Source organism: Sinohyriopsis cumingii, unplaced genomic scaffold (assembly GCF_028554795.1).
Source record: "Sinohyriopsis cumingii isolate HCF-2022 unplaced genomic scaffold, ASM2855479v2 utg001591l, whole genome shotgun sequence".
Taxonomy (NCBI): Eukaryota; Metazoa; Mollusca; class Bivalvia; order Unionida; family Unionidae; genus Sinohyriopsis; species Sinohyriopsis cumingii.
Genome location: NW_028316023.1, coordinates 97,756 through 113,410, shown reverse-complemented (window position 1 = coordinate 113,410; position 15,655 = coordinate 97,756). Strand labels below are relative to the sequence as shown.

Genomic DNA, 15,655 nt, shown 5'->3' with positions numbered 1-15,655 from the left:
CTCATTGACCCTACATGCCACATTTGTGCATCACCCTACTTCTGAGCACTGTACCATAACATCATTCACTATACACCAAAGTGGAAAATTAGACAGGTGTAGCTCTACAATGATACCAAATAATGTAGATTTTCTACAGTGGTCCCCCTCTTATACGGCCACCCCTTCTGCACCGGGAAAGTGGCCTTATAAGATGGGTGGCCTTTCCAGGGGGCACCAAATTTTTTGTGAGAAGTATATGTAATGTACATAGTAAAAAAGCTACATACTTCAAAGCATTTAATATCTTCATTTAATATCTTCGAAGTAACATTAATTATTAAAAGGTTCTTTTATATTAATAGACTTATTTAAATGAATATACATTAATTGTTCTTATTCTTGGCATAAGCATGATATACGAGCGAGTATTGTTGTCATGCACATAGCAAAACCATTCAAAAATGTCATTTAAATCTTGGTACATACATAATTCTCTTTCCATTTGCTCCATTTTCCCAATGCTGCTGAATAACCTCCTTATCGGTTATGACATAGTTTATTAGAGTCTTTTCAATATAAAATTGTTTTATTTGAGTCTTTCATAAAATTGTTCGGCAAGTCACCCCTCTCCACCTCACCTGATGTCATTGAGTAGAATAGCCGACTTTCTTCTAAAATAATACGTCTCCATTTACGTGATGACATGTTAATGTTTGGTAATGATTTATTTGGATATTGCTAACTTTATGCTATTTAATTATGCAGACAAAACTTTTGTAGAGTGGACAGAATGTCTTCATAAAGGAAGTGATAAATGTGTTGTCACATGATTTTTCGGTCTTTGTTTGGTACTCTGTTTTGTTCAAAGTTAATTTTTCTTTGTGTGTATGTTAATGCACAAAATCTATTTTTAGCCTATGTTGACCCTGTTATGATCTTGACAATTACGTCCTGTTGTAACCATCAAAGAGAAGAACTCGACAGATGTGTGAAGCCCAAAACTCATAACATTGTTGAGCCCATTTTCTGTAAATGTCAGCTTTTATAGACAATAATATAATATTAATCTTAGTGTTACATGTACTTTAGTCAACACTTCTTTCAGTAACAGAATCTTGACATTGGGAGACATGTTTCAACGATAGAGATAATCTGATTACTTACCTTACATCACGATATGAATTAATTATTGGTTCTGGATACATTTGAAATAAAAAGTGGCTGCTTGTGAGGGGAACATTTTACATTTTTGTACTAATATGCTGGCCGCTGGTCGCGTTAGAGGGGTGGTCGTTCTTGAAGGGTACTTTTGAACACAAACGCGTCAGTGCCAAGGGATTCTGGTCATAAGAAGTGGGTGGCCGCTGGTCGGGGGGTATGTTCAAGAGGGGGACTACTGTACTTGCATTACAAAATACAACAGGAAAAACCTAACATTTGAGACATGACTTTTTAAGGCCAAAATGTTTTCAGAACTGGATTTTAGACTTTTTGGCCTGAGATCTAAAGCTCACCGGTCCAAACTACATTTGGGCAGAGAACCTTTGAAAAAGTAGGATAAGATTGAGATTTTGATTAAAAGTGGCTAGGACACAAAAATGATATTTTCAGTAGGCAAAAAAAGAAGAGTTCAGTATTTGCCCTTCTGCACATGTGTGAGCAAAATAGATAGTCCAAAATAACATCTTTAAATACAAATATGCAACTGACTGAATGAAAACCTCATAGAAAACAGATGTATTTGATTGTATTCAGAATTAACCCCTAAAGTGTGTTGCCTAACCCAATTGAGGCAAAAGTGGCAAGAATCTCTAGGGGTTAATGAGTTAGTGGTCCAGTAAAAGGATGTGGTCATGAATTAGATAAAACACAGAAACACAGATACTGTAGTAGGTTTATCAGCAAGTCAGATATTTAGAAAAACCTTAGGGGCACATGAGGTATAAATAATACTTGATACACATGACAGATTAGGATTGTCAAGAGGCTAATCCAAGGTCTATACACAGTAATGATGGATCAGCTTTTTAAGTAAATTTTTAATAACTAAACACTTGTAGATAAGTAAGAAAGATTAGGTGGAACAGCATATTGTCTAATCATGATTGATGGTATTCATTTGCATTAATGATTAATAGAACAGATATTTTTTAAATGTAATTCCTGGGTTTTAATTAACAAGGTCTGCAAGCCTTGCTTTTGATACTTTGTTGACAGAGGCCAACAAAACAAAAGGAACATTTGTTGTTCAAATAATTGTTCATTGTTACGAAACAAGCATGCACCATTCTTAATTGTTTTGCACTTGTACACACACACACACTCTTGTTCTCACATAATTATATTCTCAGGTCATTCCCAAGTCACATAAGTGTTTCCCTGTTTCATACACATACACAATTCTCCCTCAGCTTGTTTAAATCATGTGAAAACGTAAACAATTAAAAGTTTTATTTGGTCTTAAAAACTACTGCTGATATCAGTGAGGATGTGGTTGTGCAACTATTTATGTATTTTCTCCCCCTAGTTTTTTGGTTTTAAGGGGTTTCACTGTAATTAGACAAGGTTTTTTTTGCAAATTACATTGAAATTCATTATGCCTTGCAGAATTAATGTTTCTGGAAACAAGTGCTTTGACAGGAGAGAATGTCGAAGAAACATTTCTGAAATGTGCTCGATCAATATTGACCAAGATAGAGTCAGGTAAGCAATGATCCCAACATATCCCATTATTCTATTATTTTTCTGCCCTACCTGTATAATTGGTGTGGCATATGTGTGTTTAATTCCTTACATTTACTTCCTGTTAATCCTCCTTTTGTTCATCATTGTGTCATATTTTTTTATCTGCTTGATAAATTGGACAGAAGTTATAATTCTGTTTGCTTAAGGTTGTATTCATTAAATTAAAATATGAGTCAAATCATCAGTTATATTTTTCATTAACATTCCACATAATTTTAATTTTGGCCCTTGTTTAACTTTCTTTTTCTTACTTAGAGACATCCCTTATGTTTCTGTTTCATGTGTGCACAAAACTGCATGTTTTGTTCCGAGTTGGCTGAGATGTATCCATAAGCTATATCAAGTGGGTTTTTTCCTCTACTTGGAACAAATCATTAATGTGGATTCATATTTATTACATTCCCGTTTTTATTCTTTCATAATATTTTTAGATTTGCAGTGTTAATGAAATTCAAAATGAATTGGAATTTATAAAAGCTCTATTCAGTGCATCTAAGAATACTAATGCACTGAGATCAGAGAAAATACCTAAATAGTTAAAAGTCTGGGTGTGTGATATAGATTGACCATCTGTATCAAATGCCAGAGCAACCATGTAAAATTAAATGGGTGTGTAATAAATTTTATAGAAGGACTAAACAGAGCTGATATAAATTTTACATGCTTATTTTTATCAAGAATTTATCAGTCTGGATTTTATTGGCACAAAACCATTGTTCATGTTTGTCTGGGTTAATGACCATTTTGGTGCAGAAGTATTTGATGATGTCCCAGGCTGGGAACAGTCATTTTTATCAGAAATTGTAAAGTATAAGCTGGCATTCAGTCCTGTCAGATATGATTTTAGTTAATTAACACAAAGTAATACATTGAAATTTTAGTCACAGTGCCATGGCATGGTGGTTGGTAATTTTCAGCCAGTTTGATTTCATTTCACCGTGAGCTAGAGACAAAGGGTGAAATCAGATCAAACAGGTTGAAATAATCTCATCCACCCTGCTAAAATACCAGGTTATGAATTTAAACATGATCAGTGTTAATTATAACTTATTATTGTAGAGATCATATAGGGCATCCAGAATGAATTGAATTGAATCTAAAAAATAACCACATACATACACCATTGAAAAAAATTACAACAGCCTGGTTCAGTCAGTCTGATTCTTTGTAGAGATTATGTTATTGAGAATACAAACAATATTCAATGAGCATTTTGGGGGTTTATGACTGCAAGTGTTAATGTTGTACAAAGCATCAGATTTCTTAAAAAACAACAAAAGAACAGGACTCATTCAAGTTGCTGTTACCTTATTGATTCTCATATTACATGCCAACTTTTATCACATGCCAAATTTCATAATAATTGAAATTGATGAAGTACAGACCTGCCAACCCTTATATTTTGACCATAAGTTTTTCTGAAATTACGGACTTGTGGAATAATAGCAGAAAAGTTATGAAAATGCAATAATTGTTGTCAAATTTGGATGCAGGCTTGTGTTTGATCCAGATCCAAGTTTCGTATTAGATTATGTAGAGTTAGTCAGGGAACTAGACTAACTTTGCAGGAGTACCTTCAATTCTTTAAAATGCCTATATTTTTTATGCAAACAGCTACATGATCAAGTTGTTGCTTACAGAATTTTCTAAAAACGGTATCCAACAAATAAGGCAAAAGGGACAATAAGACTCTTAATAGGTTCAAACTATCAGCACAGACGTATAACAAAAGAATACTCAGATGGGGGTGGGGAATAAGGAAGGACAAGTTTTGTTTACTGGATATCATGTATTGATTTGAGTACGTCTCATAGTGGGAAAGATGACTGCTGTTGCCATGTAAAATTTAAGCCAAAAAAATAACAAAGGATTACATCAAATTGAGAGATACCAAGAAGCCATTTAGCTCCAATGGTTTTGGAACTGCAGCTTGTGAAACTATACTGGAGGTAATCAAGGTCTAAGTGTACTTAACAAACAGTTTAGCTTACAGAATTTTTTACCTTGACTGCATCCGTCTCTGCTCACACTTCAGAACTTTGTACATACATGTTTTCCAAGTTTACAACAGCAGTACATGTTATTTTGTTACACCATGCTGATAATTATAACTGGTCTGACTTAGAGCAAAATAATGGCTGCCTCACTGAGGTCTCATTAAGCATCACTGAGCTCTCATTAAGGTTGTAGGTCTGTGTATGGAATGATCTGCCCAGGTGATCAGCTAATCAGATTTTGAGAACTTTTTTCTATAAATTATGGGATGGTCTATTGTTTATCATCTGTCCATCATAAGCACAAGTTTATTATCTCTTCTCCTGAACTGCTTGGATGATTGCCATGAAACTTTACGTACATTCATTCCATGGTGTAGCTGGTCCTAAATGAGCATAGTTATGCTTGAACCCACAGTCGGTTTCATCCATTTCTTCTTCCATATATCCTAGACATTTTTAATTCCAGGGCAGAACTTCAAAACTATTCTAGATATATCTTTGAAACTTAGAACACATACTAGGTTAGTGGTTTTATTGTACCTTTTACTATTCAGATATTTTCAGAGTTTCATTGTTTTTAATGTTTTTGTCCATTGATCTTTTTAACTGCCTGCAGACCAAGGAAACTACAATAGACTCAGTATGCCATCCTGCATGGCAGAAGCCATGTTTTTTTTGCCCTTAGATGTGTCCAGTGATGACGTTCTGGTTGAGGTCTTGGAATTTGTTAAATACATTGTTTATACCAATATTGTTACTTTATATTTGAATGATTTTACTGTTACTGTTATCATTGCTTTGCATGCCAGTTTTAGTATACCTAAAGTAACTTGGTGCTTTAAAGCCAGGAGTGTGTTGATGTGCTATTAAACACTGTAGAGATATAAATACATGCCATCCATCCAGTCATTATTCACTTTCATTTCCCAAAACCATTTAAGATATCTATGATATTTGATATGCTTATTAAACTAATAATGTAAATTCACCTTTTGCTATTCATAATTCTTGAGTTTAATTTTTTGGATATTTTTATTTGTTTTTTCATCCATCTATCCACCCACCATTTACACTATTGTTCTATGGAAAAATTTCCTTGACTTCAGGATGTCTCAGTGAAGCTTGATACACGTATTAGATTAGTGGTTTTGATGTGCCTTTTGTTATTAGGGAGTTCTTAAGTTTCAGTGGTTTTTTTATGTTTATCTTCACAAGATAGATTTTCTATCCATTCATCCATCATTCATGCTTTTTTTTCTGAAGCATTATCATATGACACTTGGTTTACATTATCACACTAGTAATCTAGATGTGCTTTTTGCTATGGTGATAACAATCATCAGCTTCAATATAATTTGGATGAGGTTGGGAGGAGGATAACTCCATATTACTGTTTCACTTAATTGATTGGGCTACATCATGACGAACTAGGACACAAATAACTGAACCTAATGAAGACAATCTAGCAAATGTCACTTAAGCATTTTCCATCAGTTGAGCACAATTAGTTGTTGTTGTTGTTGTTGTTGTTGTTGTAGGGTTTAACGCCATTTTTCAGCACACGATAGGCTATACATGGCGGCCAGTATTAATGGTGGAGGAAGAACCCAGGAAAACCCCAGAAAGAACCACTGACCCACGAGAAGCTATTGGCAAGCTTTCTCACATACCCACATTGGCTGAACCCGAGACTCGAACCCACGCAGACAGAGGTGAGATGGCAGTGATCCGTACTGGACGCACAATTAGTGTGAGTGATCAAAACTTACATGTACCCACTGCTAATTAAGAGCATTTAAAGCAGAAGGATTGGAAGAATGTTTATTTTTTACCCATGCATGTAATACAGGTAGGGATATAGCTATTGCATTCAGTATTTTTGATGATACTCTTGAAACAATGCAAATCATAAGTAGAACAAAAATTGAGAGTGTTGAACCATACATTACCAGCATAAGAAGAATATAAATTGAGAGTGTTGGACCATACATTACCAGCATAAGTAGCATAAAAATTGAATGCTGGACAATATGGTACTTTTATTAGGGGGTCATGTCATATCTAGTTGACTCATGATTGAAACAGAGATATTATTACAAAGACCCAAAAACATTTTCTTCAACAGAAACTATCGTTTGTTTTTTTAGGTGAGTTGGATCCTGAAAGAATGGGGTCTGGAATACAGTATGGGGATGCCTCACTCCGAAGGCTGGACAGACACAAACAGCAAAGAGAGCTAAAGAAACCAGACTGTGCTTGTTAGCACATATACGTAATGGGAGACTACTCTGGCAAACCATGTTGTCTTGGGAGTCAACTACATAAACACAAAATGGGATCAGTCATGACTTTCACTTGAACTGATTCATGGAAATAAGCTTGTTAGATCATTCTTTCCAGTATAACACTTGTGTTAAACATAAGAGCTTTGAACATGTTGATGTTTCAATATTATATCCTTAACATTCATGAAAGAGTATAAGTATGGTCTCAACAGTCTCATCTCTATGTATATTTTACTCATTTACACCATAAAGATGAGCATGTTGCCTCAGTTGGGTATCCTTGATCAGCTTTGACCTGCATAACTATTGTCTTTCACACTTATTTCTATATGCTTGCTTTCATACCCAATATCACTGCTTTTGTCACATATCATGCATACATGTTTTGAATTGATACATCAAAGCAGTAATTGTTACAGCTCTTTATTAATTTGTGTCATTCTGAGTTGTCACATAGTTCTCTTCCCACTCACTTGATGTAGGTCAGACGATTTTTGCATTAGCAGAATAAGTGTTGCACATGTGTTGTAACAATACTTTAGAATTCCTAATACTTATATAAATTTGGACAATCTTTCATAGAGATGATGATATGATATGTGCATCCTAGATAAGTGTTGTTCTTCAAGGATCTTATATTTTTCCTTTCTCTCATCTATTTTCTTTTATACTTGAAATTGAATATGAACCTTTTCAGTTCCTAAATATTTCTAATTTAAAGGTGGATTCAAGTATGGACATGTTTAAAACTGAATTTGCATGAATATCAAAATCTAGTCATTACTGTGAAAATGAAATATCACTAAAATATTGGTATCTAAAGAAAGCTGAAAATATCAGGGTTTTAGCTTGTCTACATTAACTTTCAAAATAGTAAATTAATGACACACAAACTTGTTAAATAATACATTAATAGATGAAGTTAAGACATATTTATGTTCTTTGTGAAAACCAAGTTGCCAGTTCATTTTGGTGTTAAAGACTTTCCGATATATGTAGTCAGTGGTTTTGCCGTTTCATGCCCCATGATGACAGTGGTGAGGGCACAAAGTGTCACATTTCTCCATCCATCTGTCCATCCATCACACCATAGTTATGTGTCACATTTAAGTCATTTCGGGCACTGTGGTGGGGCCTGTGTGTTCCATGAACACATTTTACTTAGAGCATTGTAAAGATTAAATTATTAATAGAACTTTTGGTTGTATATAATCATGAGAGAGCACATACGTTGTCTTTCTGTCTATATAGTGTGCTTGCATATTGGTATGTATGTGTGTGTTCTTTTAATCAGACTTCACATGTTGTCATTTTAACATAGCCAGCTGTGAATAATTTCATGTTGGATCTGTAGCATTATATTTACCCAGACAATTATGGGTCTGTGTCTTGCAAATATTGTTGCCTATTTTTTATTATAGTACTAAGGCCCAGAGTTATAAAATGTTCTAAGCACACAAAAAATGAACTTATCCTCTTATTTAAAAAAAAAAATTGATCTAGTTTAGTTTGACTGGGAGGGATGTTCAAATAAAAAGAAATATTGGCATTATCTGAGAATTACTATCTGTACATAACTATTAAGTTTCAACAGTATTGAGAGATTCTGTATTATGAGTTGTGATTATGGAGTTCAAATTGTGTGCTTAGTTTGGGTCCAGAACTTAGGATGTCAGTTATTTTAAACTTCACTTCCTGTAGAAAGACTGCATCATATGCCACACACAACCAAGTGTTCCAAAACTTTTATGTTTTCAGAACTCCATACAGATGTTTATTATTAACAGAAAAAATAAACATGAAAAAGGAAAGATTTCTTCTTCCCTTGCAACATAAAATGCTGCTTTGGTCTGGAGTAAGTTAAACTTGTGCTTTTACTACTCGTTAGATGTAGCTTGATATTCTTGTCTTTATTTGACCAATACACTGCAGTCCACTTTAATAGACCACCTATAGGCACCTAAAACAGATGTGTTTGAATGCATGTGTCCTTTATTGGTTTATTTTGGTATCTACTGTATAGATAAGGAATTTAATTTTGTGTTTCCTTTTTTAAAAATGTCTCTTTGAAAATAATGTGCTTTGATACAGGTTTGACCAAATTCATATTTCATGTGGTGATTTTCTGTCAAGACAAGATTATCAGCTGAAGATGAGACAGGGGTATGTCTGTGGTAGCTATGATAGCTAATATTCACTGAAATGGTTCATAGCACATCTTTTGTGTGTGTGTGTGTTTCTACAGTAGTAGGAAAGAGATTATATGGTACATTGTTTATATGTACCATCATTTAGATCTGATCATTATACTGTAGTTGAGGCTGTAAATGGAAGTTCCCTTTTCACCATGTGTACTTTTAAATAGATGATTGAATCTAGTTCATGCTTACACAGAAAATATTATGTACCTTACTGCTTATGAATCAAGGAAGGTAAATTTTCCACACTGTTTCATTTGGACTCTTAAAAATAATAATTCAGAAAGGTTTATCCATGTACAAAGATGTTAAGACAGAAACATTAAGAGTTTGATCTGGGCAAGAAAAAGGACTACACTGGCAGTGTTTAACCCAAACAATTGAGTATTCCAAGGATGATAAAACATTATGGACATATCCTAGATTAAAGATTGATGATATCATTGGTACATTGTAAGCCAAGGAGTATTGTGTGCCCAACTGGATTTGTACAACATGTATGATGCAATGAACTTTGCTTGGCACTTTGATGTACATGTTGCCTGAATGTCTCACATTTACAACTTAAAAAATACTTTGCCAGACAGGATAGATCTAACATCTTTCCAAGTACAGTTAGACTGTCTATTATATGTTTTGTAAGATTTGCTTACATTGTTCAAGTGCAGCATTATTTTGCCTAGGTTATAAGCATTGCCATATGTTGGTCTACAAGGTAAGACTCCATGGAATGATTTTGTCTAGGTTATTAGCATTGCCATGTTGGTCTACAAGGCAAGGCTCCATGGTGTGATTTTGTCTAGGTTATTAGCATTGCCATATGTTGGTCTACAAGGTAAGACTCCATGGTGTGATTTTGTCTAGGTTATTAGCATTGCCATATGTTGGTCTACAAGGTAAGACTCCATGGAATGATTTTGTCAAGGTTATTAGCATTGCCTACAAGGTCTACAAGACTCCATGGTGTGATTTTGTCAAGGCTATCAGCACTGACATATGTTGGTCTACAAGGTAAGACTCCATGGAATGATTTTGTCTAGGTTATTAGCATTGCCATATGTTGGTCTACAAGGTAAGACTCCATGGTGTGATTTTGTCAAGGCAATCAGCATTGATATTTGTTGGTCTACAAGGTAAGACTCCATGGAATGATTTTGCCTAGGTTATAAGCATTGCCATATGTTGGTCTGCAAGGTAAGACTCCATGGTGTGATTTTGTATTATCAGCATTGCCATATGTTGGACTACAACACAAGACTCCAAAATGCACAGCTTAAAGTTACATGTTCTTACACCAAGAAACAAACTGTTAACATGTGAGCATAGCAAATGAAACAGCACAACCTTTTCATGTTTAACTTAAGGATTGGCAAAGAAATATGTATAATAGACCCAGTTCTAAGCCAAAACAATAATTTGAACCTTTATTATTTGGGTAAGGTGATCTTTGTTTTCATAACCTCATGCTCACCCAATGTAATTAATACAATTTTTAATCTTCAACACCAGGTTTTTTTCCTGAAAATATAAAACATGAAACAGGATAATCTCGGTCATTTTTAATGTTAAGACAGTCACTGGAAAATTGTGCCAGGACATCACTGAAAATGCTTATGAACTATAAAAACATGCTAACTGGTATTAGTTCACTTAAAATGTGATTTTGGGAATGATTATATATTATATAGGTACATTGTATTGATTCAATAATGGTACTGAAGGCATTGCTGATTAGTTATGAAGATTATACGACATTATTGTATCTCCAGATTTACATCTCTGATATATGTAGCATGTCCCCTTTTTTTCTATGCATTTATGACATGTATGTAATTATTTTATTGGTGTAAGACCAGTGCCATGAAAAGCTCTCGTCATTAGAGACCACATTCTTAGTGCACTGATTAATCAGTTATATATTATTCAGACCAGTGGTATCACTGAATCAGTGTAATGTACGTATATACAGACATTCCTAAAATTACATTTTTAGTGAACCATTGAAAGAAGCAACTTTGACAGACCAAATATTTTTTATAGAAGGGGTGGTCTTTAAAGACAGATTCTACTCATGTCCAAGTATCATGATGACAGATGAAGTGTAATTCAAAACAATGTACAGTGATATTGCATTGTAATTATGGATATATTGTTGTATGTAATGTCATCAAAATTAGAGCCTAGTGCAGTCTTCAGTTCTGTATGAAGAAATAGCATTTCAGGGTTCTCCAGGATGCTAAAAATTACAACAGCCAAGTTCTTGATATAAACAAGATTTTTGTTTGCAGAATTCTCATTTTCTGTATCAGTTTCTACAAAACAAGTATCAATCATAGTGTGTGAGCTAATGTACAAACTTAAAGCAATTGTAATGGGATTAGGTGAAGCCACATAGGTTAGAGCTTAGTAAGCAATGTGATTAAGATGCCTGGTAATTGATTGCAAGTTCCAAATGATCATTTTGATCATTAGATTAATTACATGCACATGTGATTTGACACCTCTTGCATTTTATCATATACTGTATTTAGAAAAATGGGGCCAAAATTGTGGGATTTTATTTTATTTTGTTTGTTGGAAAAATATACACTCCCATGCTAATCACCATAAATGATCATAAAATAAGCTGTTTTTTGGTGTCATGTGCAAATATACTTTAGGTTTTGAGCAGTTATCATATGTACTTTTCCAATTTCTTTCAAACCAAGGCTGCATGATTCTTGCAAGTTTGACAAAGGAAATTAGTATGTGTATCTAGTTTTGATAAAGAAAACAAAATACAAAAGAGACAGAGATTCATACTATAAATCATGGAATAGAACATTCCCATGGGTGATAAACTTGAAAACAATGGGACATTGTTAACTTTATGTATATGGTGTTGCAACAGTGGAAGGAAAAATTCAACCCAAGGACAATAGGTCCAAAAAATGTGGATTTTGATCCTAAACTAGCAGTGTGTTCAAGTTTGTGTTTGTGTAAGAAAAAAGTGAATTTATTACTTTGAAATGGAATGGAGCTAATTAAATAAATTGATCTAGAAAATAAACTGTAATCTCTCCTCGATTCTTTCTTAAAGGATACGCAAGGTAAAAGCAGTGAGAATAATTATATCTTCACAAACAATCACAATTATTGTTCTTATCAGCTGTCTTCATTTTTCATTTGTTTATTTTAATTCTAAATATTTCACAATGAATGAGCTTAATCCATCTGATATGTATATTGATGATGCAACAGTACATGCATAATGTTCTGAATTATTGCATGGAAAAAAGTATGGATATTGACACTCCTATGTTAGGTCTGGGACTGCAACTTTTTCCAAGGAAGGAGTCCAGAACTGCAAATTAAAAAATTCCTTGAATGACCCTGATAAATGTAAATTTTCTGAAATTTTATCATTTCGACCCAAGAGACATTCATGATCAAGTGCAGTGGGAACAAACAGGTCAGGTTGTATATAAATTTGCAAATGAGCCCTACCTTGTAGTCCATTGTTACAGGTTGTGCATTATTTCAGTGAAATTGGATGCCTTGTTCATACTTGGTGGTGTTAACCAAAGTTTTCACTCTCTAAACCTGAAGCAAATGTTCTTTATATTTAGTCGCATCATTTTGTTATCATTTTTTAAATGTTTTTACAAGACCACAATTACAAGATATGTATCTTTTTGCTGTGGGAGGGCTCATGACATGACCTGGATAGACTGTAAATTTACCTTGGATAGGTGTAAAACATATTGCTTTTTAACAAAGTTCCAAACCAACACAGTTAGGAATAAAATAAAATGTGCACAGGTGTGAATAATAGCCATTTCCTTCAAGATGTTTCAAGGCAAATCGAAAGTTTGAATGTAGGTGCAGTGGTTAGAATCTGTCTGAAGCCAGTCTGACAGAAAACACCCTTATTGGAAGATTTGAATTGTGAAAGTTATACATTTTTCAGGCATTGTTTTGTGACTTTAGTTCACAAATTTAAGCGACTGTTCCCTTTTAATTTTTTTATATTCCTTTGCCAAAGAATAAGGGACATAGTCTTTCCAATTTGTTCCCATGTTTGTGCATTCATTTGTTATGCAATTAGTATTATGTACCTTATATGACCTTCACTGATGAAAATTGGTATATTCATGCACCTCAAGTTCATCAAATCTTCCATGCCAAAAGTAGGCCACAGTGGCTTAATTTTCATGATTGACTAATGTACATTTTCAGCTTCTGTTCACTACACACGGCATGTTGAACCCATTTTCATCTACACATGAAAAAATTTGTATGTTGATGAATTTCCACCAGACTAACTCTTTTATATCAAAACTAAGCCACTTTGCCCTCAGTTTTATGCTTGAGTATCATTTGTATTTTTAGTCATTTGTTTCTTATGTCTATGTGTTTAACCCTCTTATGGTAAGACTAATTAAAAACAGTAGATTGTATTTATATTTATGTCCTCCATACAGTGGCTCATTTGTAATCTAAGACTTACAAACAGTGGGTAATGGGTTCACATCCAGTCCAGACAAGCCTGGGTTGGTAGTCCTGCTGTGTTTCTGTGTTAGTCAATTTCCTTGTCATTGATCCTCCATACCACTCTGTATATTGTTACCTACTCTTAAATGTATTCTTGTTGAAATTCATGTTTGCATGGACACACCATGTTTTTATTTTTTAGTTGACTCAAGGTTCACAGTTTTCATCTTTTTTAATTTATTTCTGGATTACAGTTACACAAGGAGTGTATCAATATCTTCAGTTTTTTAATTGCTCAGGCTAACTGAAATTTCTGTTCACTTTAGCAATTTTATCATAGCATAACGTACAAACTGAAAACTGCATAGACCCACATCTGCTTGGAGTAATCAGTGTGACATAGATCCCGTTCTGCCAGAGCATTATGCAGTAGCAGATCATTGTCTCTGTTGTTTGCAGTTGGACTTTAATTATAAGTGAGTGTATACGATATTTTTCCCAATCATCTTTGTTTTCTTTAGTGACTGATATTTACTTGATGCATATATTAAGATCTAACTTGTTTGCTGCATGATAAATGTTTGTATGTCAATATTCATTTAACAAGTAAGGATGTATATTTATATAGTGATATCAACACTTGTACATAAATGCACATCCAGTTTTCACCACCTATTTATTCCTCAGATAGGAATGCTCCATTTCTTCGGCTAAATCTATCAGAAAGTGATACTCAAACACAGAGTATGATAAACACTCAGAAAAAAAAGAAATATTTGATTGCAGATTATTTAATCATAATGTTGGAATGACATAAATTTACTGTCTTACATACTATCTATCATAATGTAGGATCTGTTGATCCTTTATGAAACTTGTCTTACTTTGATCAGACTGCACATGACCTTGGCAACTGTTTTTTTTATAAAAAGTATTTAGGGTTCTTGATAACCAGTCAAATTTTCTTCTATGCTCCTGATAGACTGATCTGTTCTTTCACAAATAAATTGAATTATTATGTCTCACCATCAAAGTACATCCTAGACAAAGATATCACAAGAATGTAGACGGCATCATTAATGTTTAAATTTTGTGTAAAAGCTTTTCACATATTAAGCTTATTATTAGGAACACTGTTGCATGTATGGTAAAAAAGAATTCTTAAGTGTGTTTGTCTTAAGGACTGCATTCATTGAGATTGTTAGTAGGTCACAGTAACCTAAATTTTACTACACTTGACTTTGTGGTTATTTAGTAACAAGTAGATGAAACAGCATTTTGAATACATATTATTGAGTAAGAAGAAATTAAATTCTGCTTTTAGTTTTTTCATTTGCAAGTGGAAATATAAAGGCTAAATCAAATCAAATCAAAATGCAGTTAATTTCATCAAATGTTACCTACAACCAGTGTTTTATCAGAATGTCATTGAATAAAGTTACAAGTTGATACTAGTTTTTCTATCTCCTTCCATATATTTAGTTCCCAGAAAGAGTTCATGGCGGTATATATGATGTACTTCATCAGTTAAGAACACACACACACACACACACACACACACACACTATGACTGTATACTTATTTGGCATGTAAAACCTCACCTTGAGATGATTCAGTCACTCAGATGAGCTCAACACAGTAACATCCAATGTTATTCTTAACCATTTTATCTACCAGACAAATAAAATCCCAGCTGCAATTACATTGTCTGCCACTATAAGCCAGCACATACATCATAATCCCCGTGAATAATATAGCATATGATTCTTTTATCTTATCATCCATCTTTGATCCATTGGATTTTAATTTCTCTTGACAAATAACTGTTGGGATCTTCAGGGTCAAAAAATAAGATAGTATTATTACTAGTCGCTGCACATAATCAGTATACTGCACAACCATTTATTATTAACTCTCCAATAACATGTAATGCCATATATAATTTGTCATTCTAGATCTCGAGGATATAAGCTCA

General features: G+C 33.7%; 1 protein-coding gene across 1 annotated transcript in view; it reads left to right on the top strand.

The window, feature by feature from the left end:
• The window catches only part of LOC149771921 (ras-related protein Rab-4B), a 33,883-nt gene extending 18,754 nt beyond the window's left edge, over positions 1 to 15,129 (top strand). Inside the window, exons 6-7 of the mRNA XM_089948087.1 lie at positions 2,590 to 2,685; positions 6,872 to 15,129. Coding sequence (XP_089804213.1) covers positions 2,590 to 2,685; positions 6,872 to 6,987 — 212 coding nt within the window. The 3' untranslated portion in view covers positions 6,988 to 15,129. The remainder of the gene's footprint in view (positions 1 to 2,589; positions 2,686 to 6,871) is intronic.
• The last annotated feature ends 526 nt before the right edge of the window (positions 15,130 to 15,655 follow it).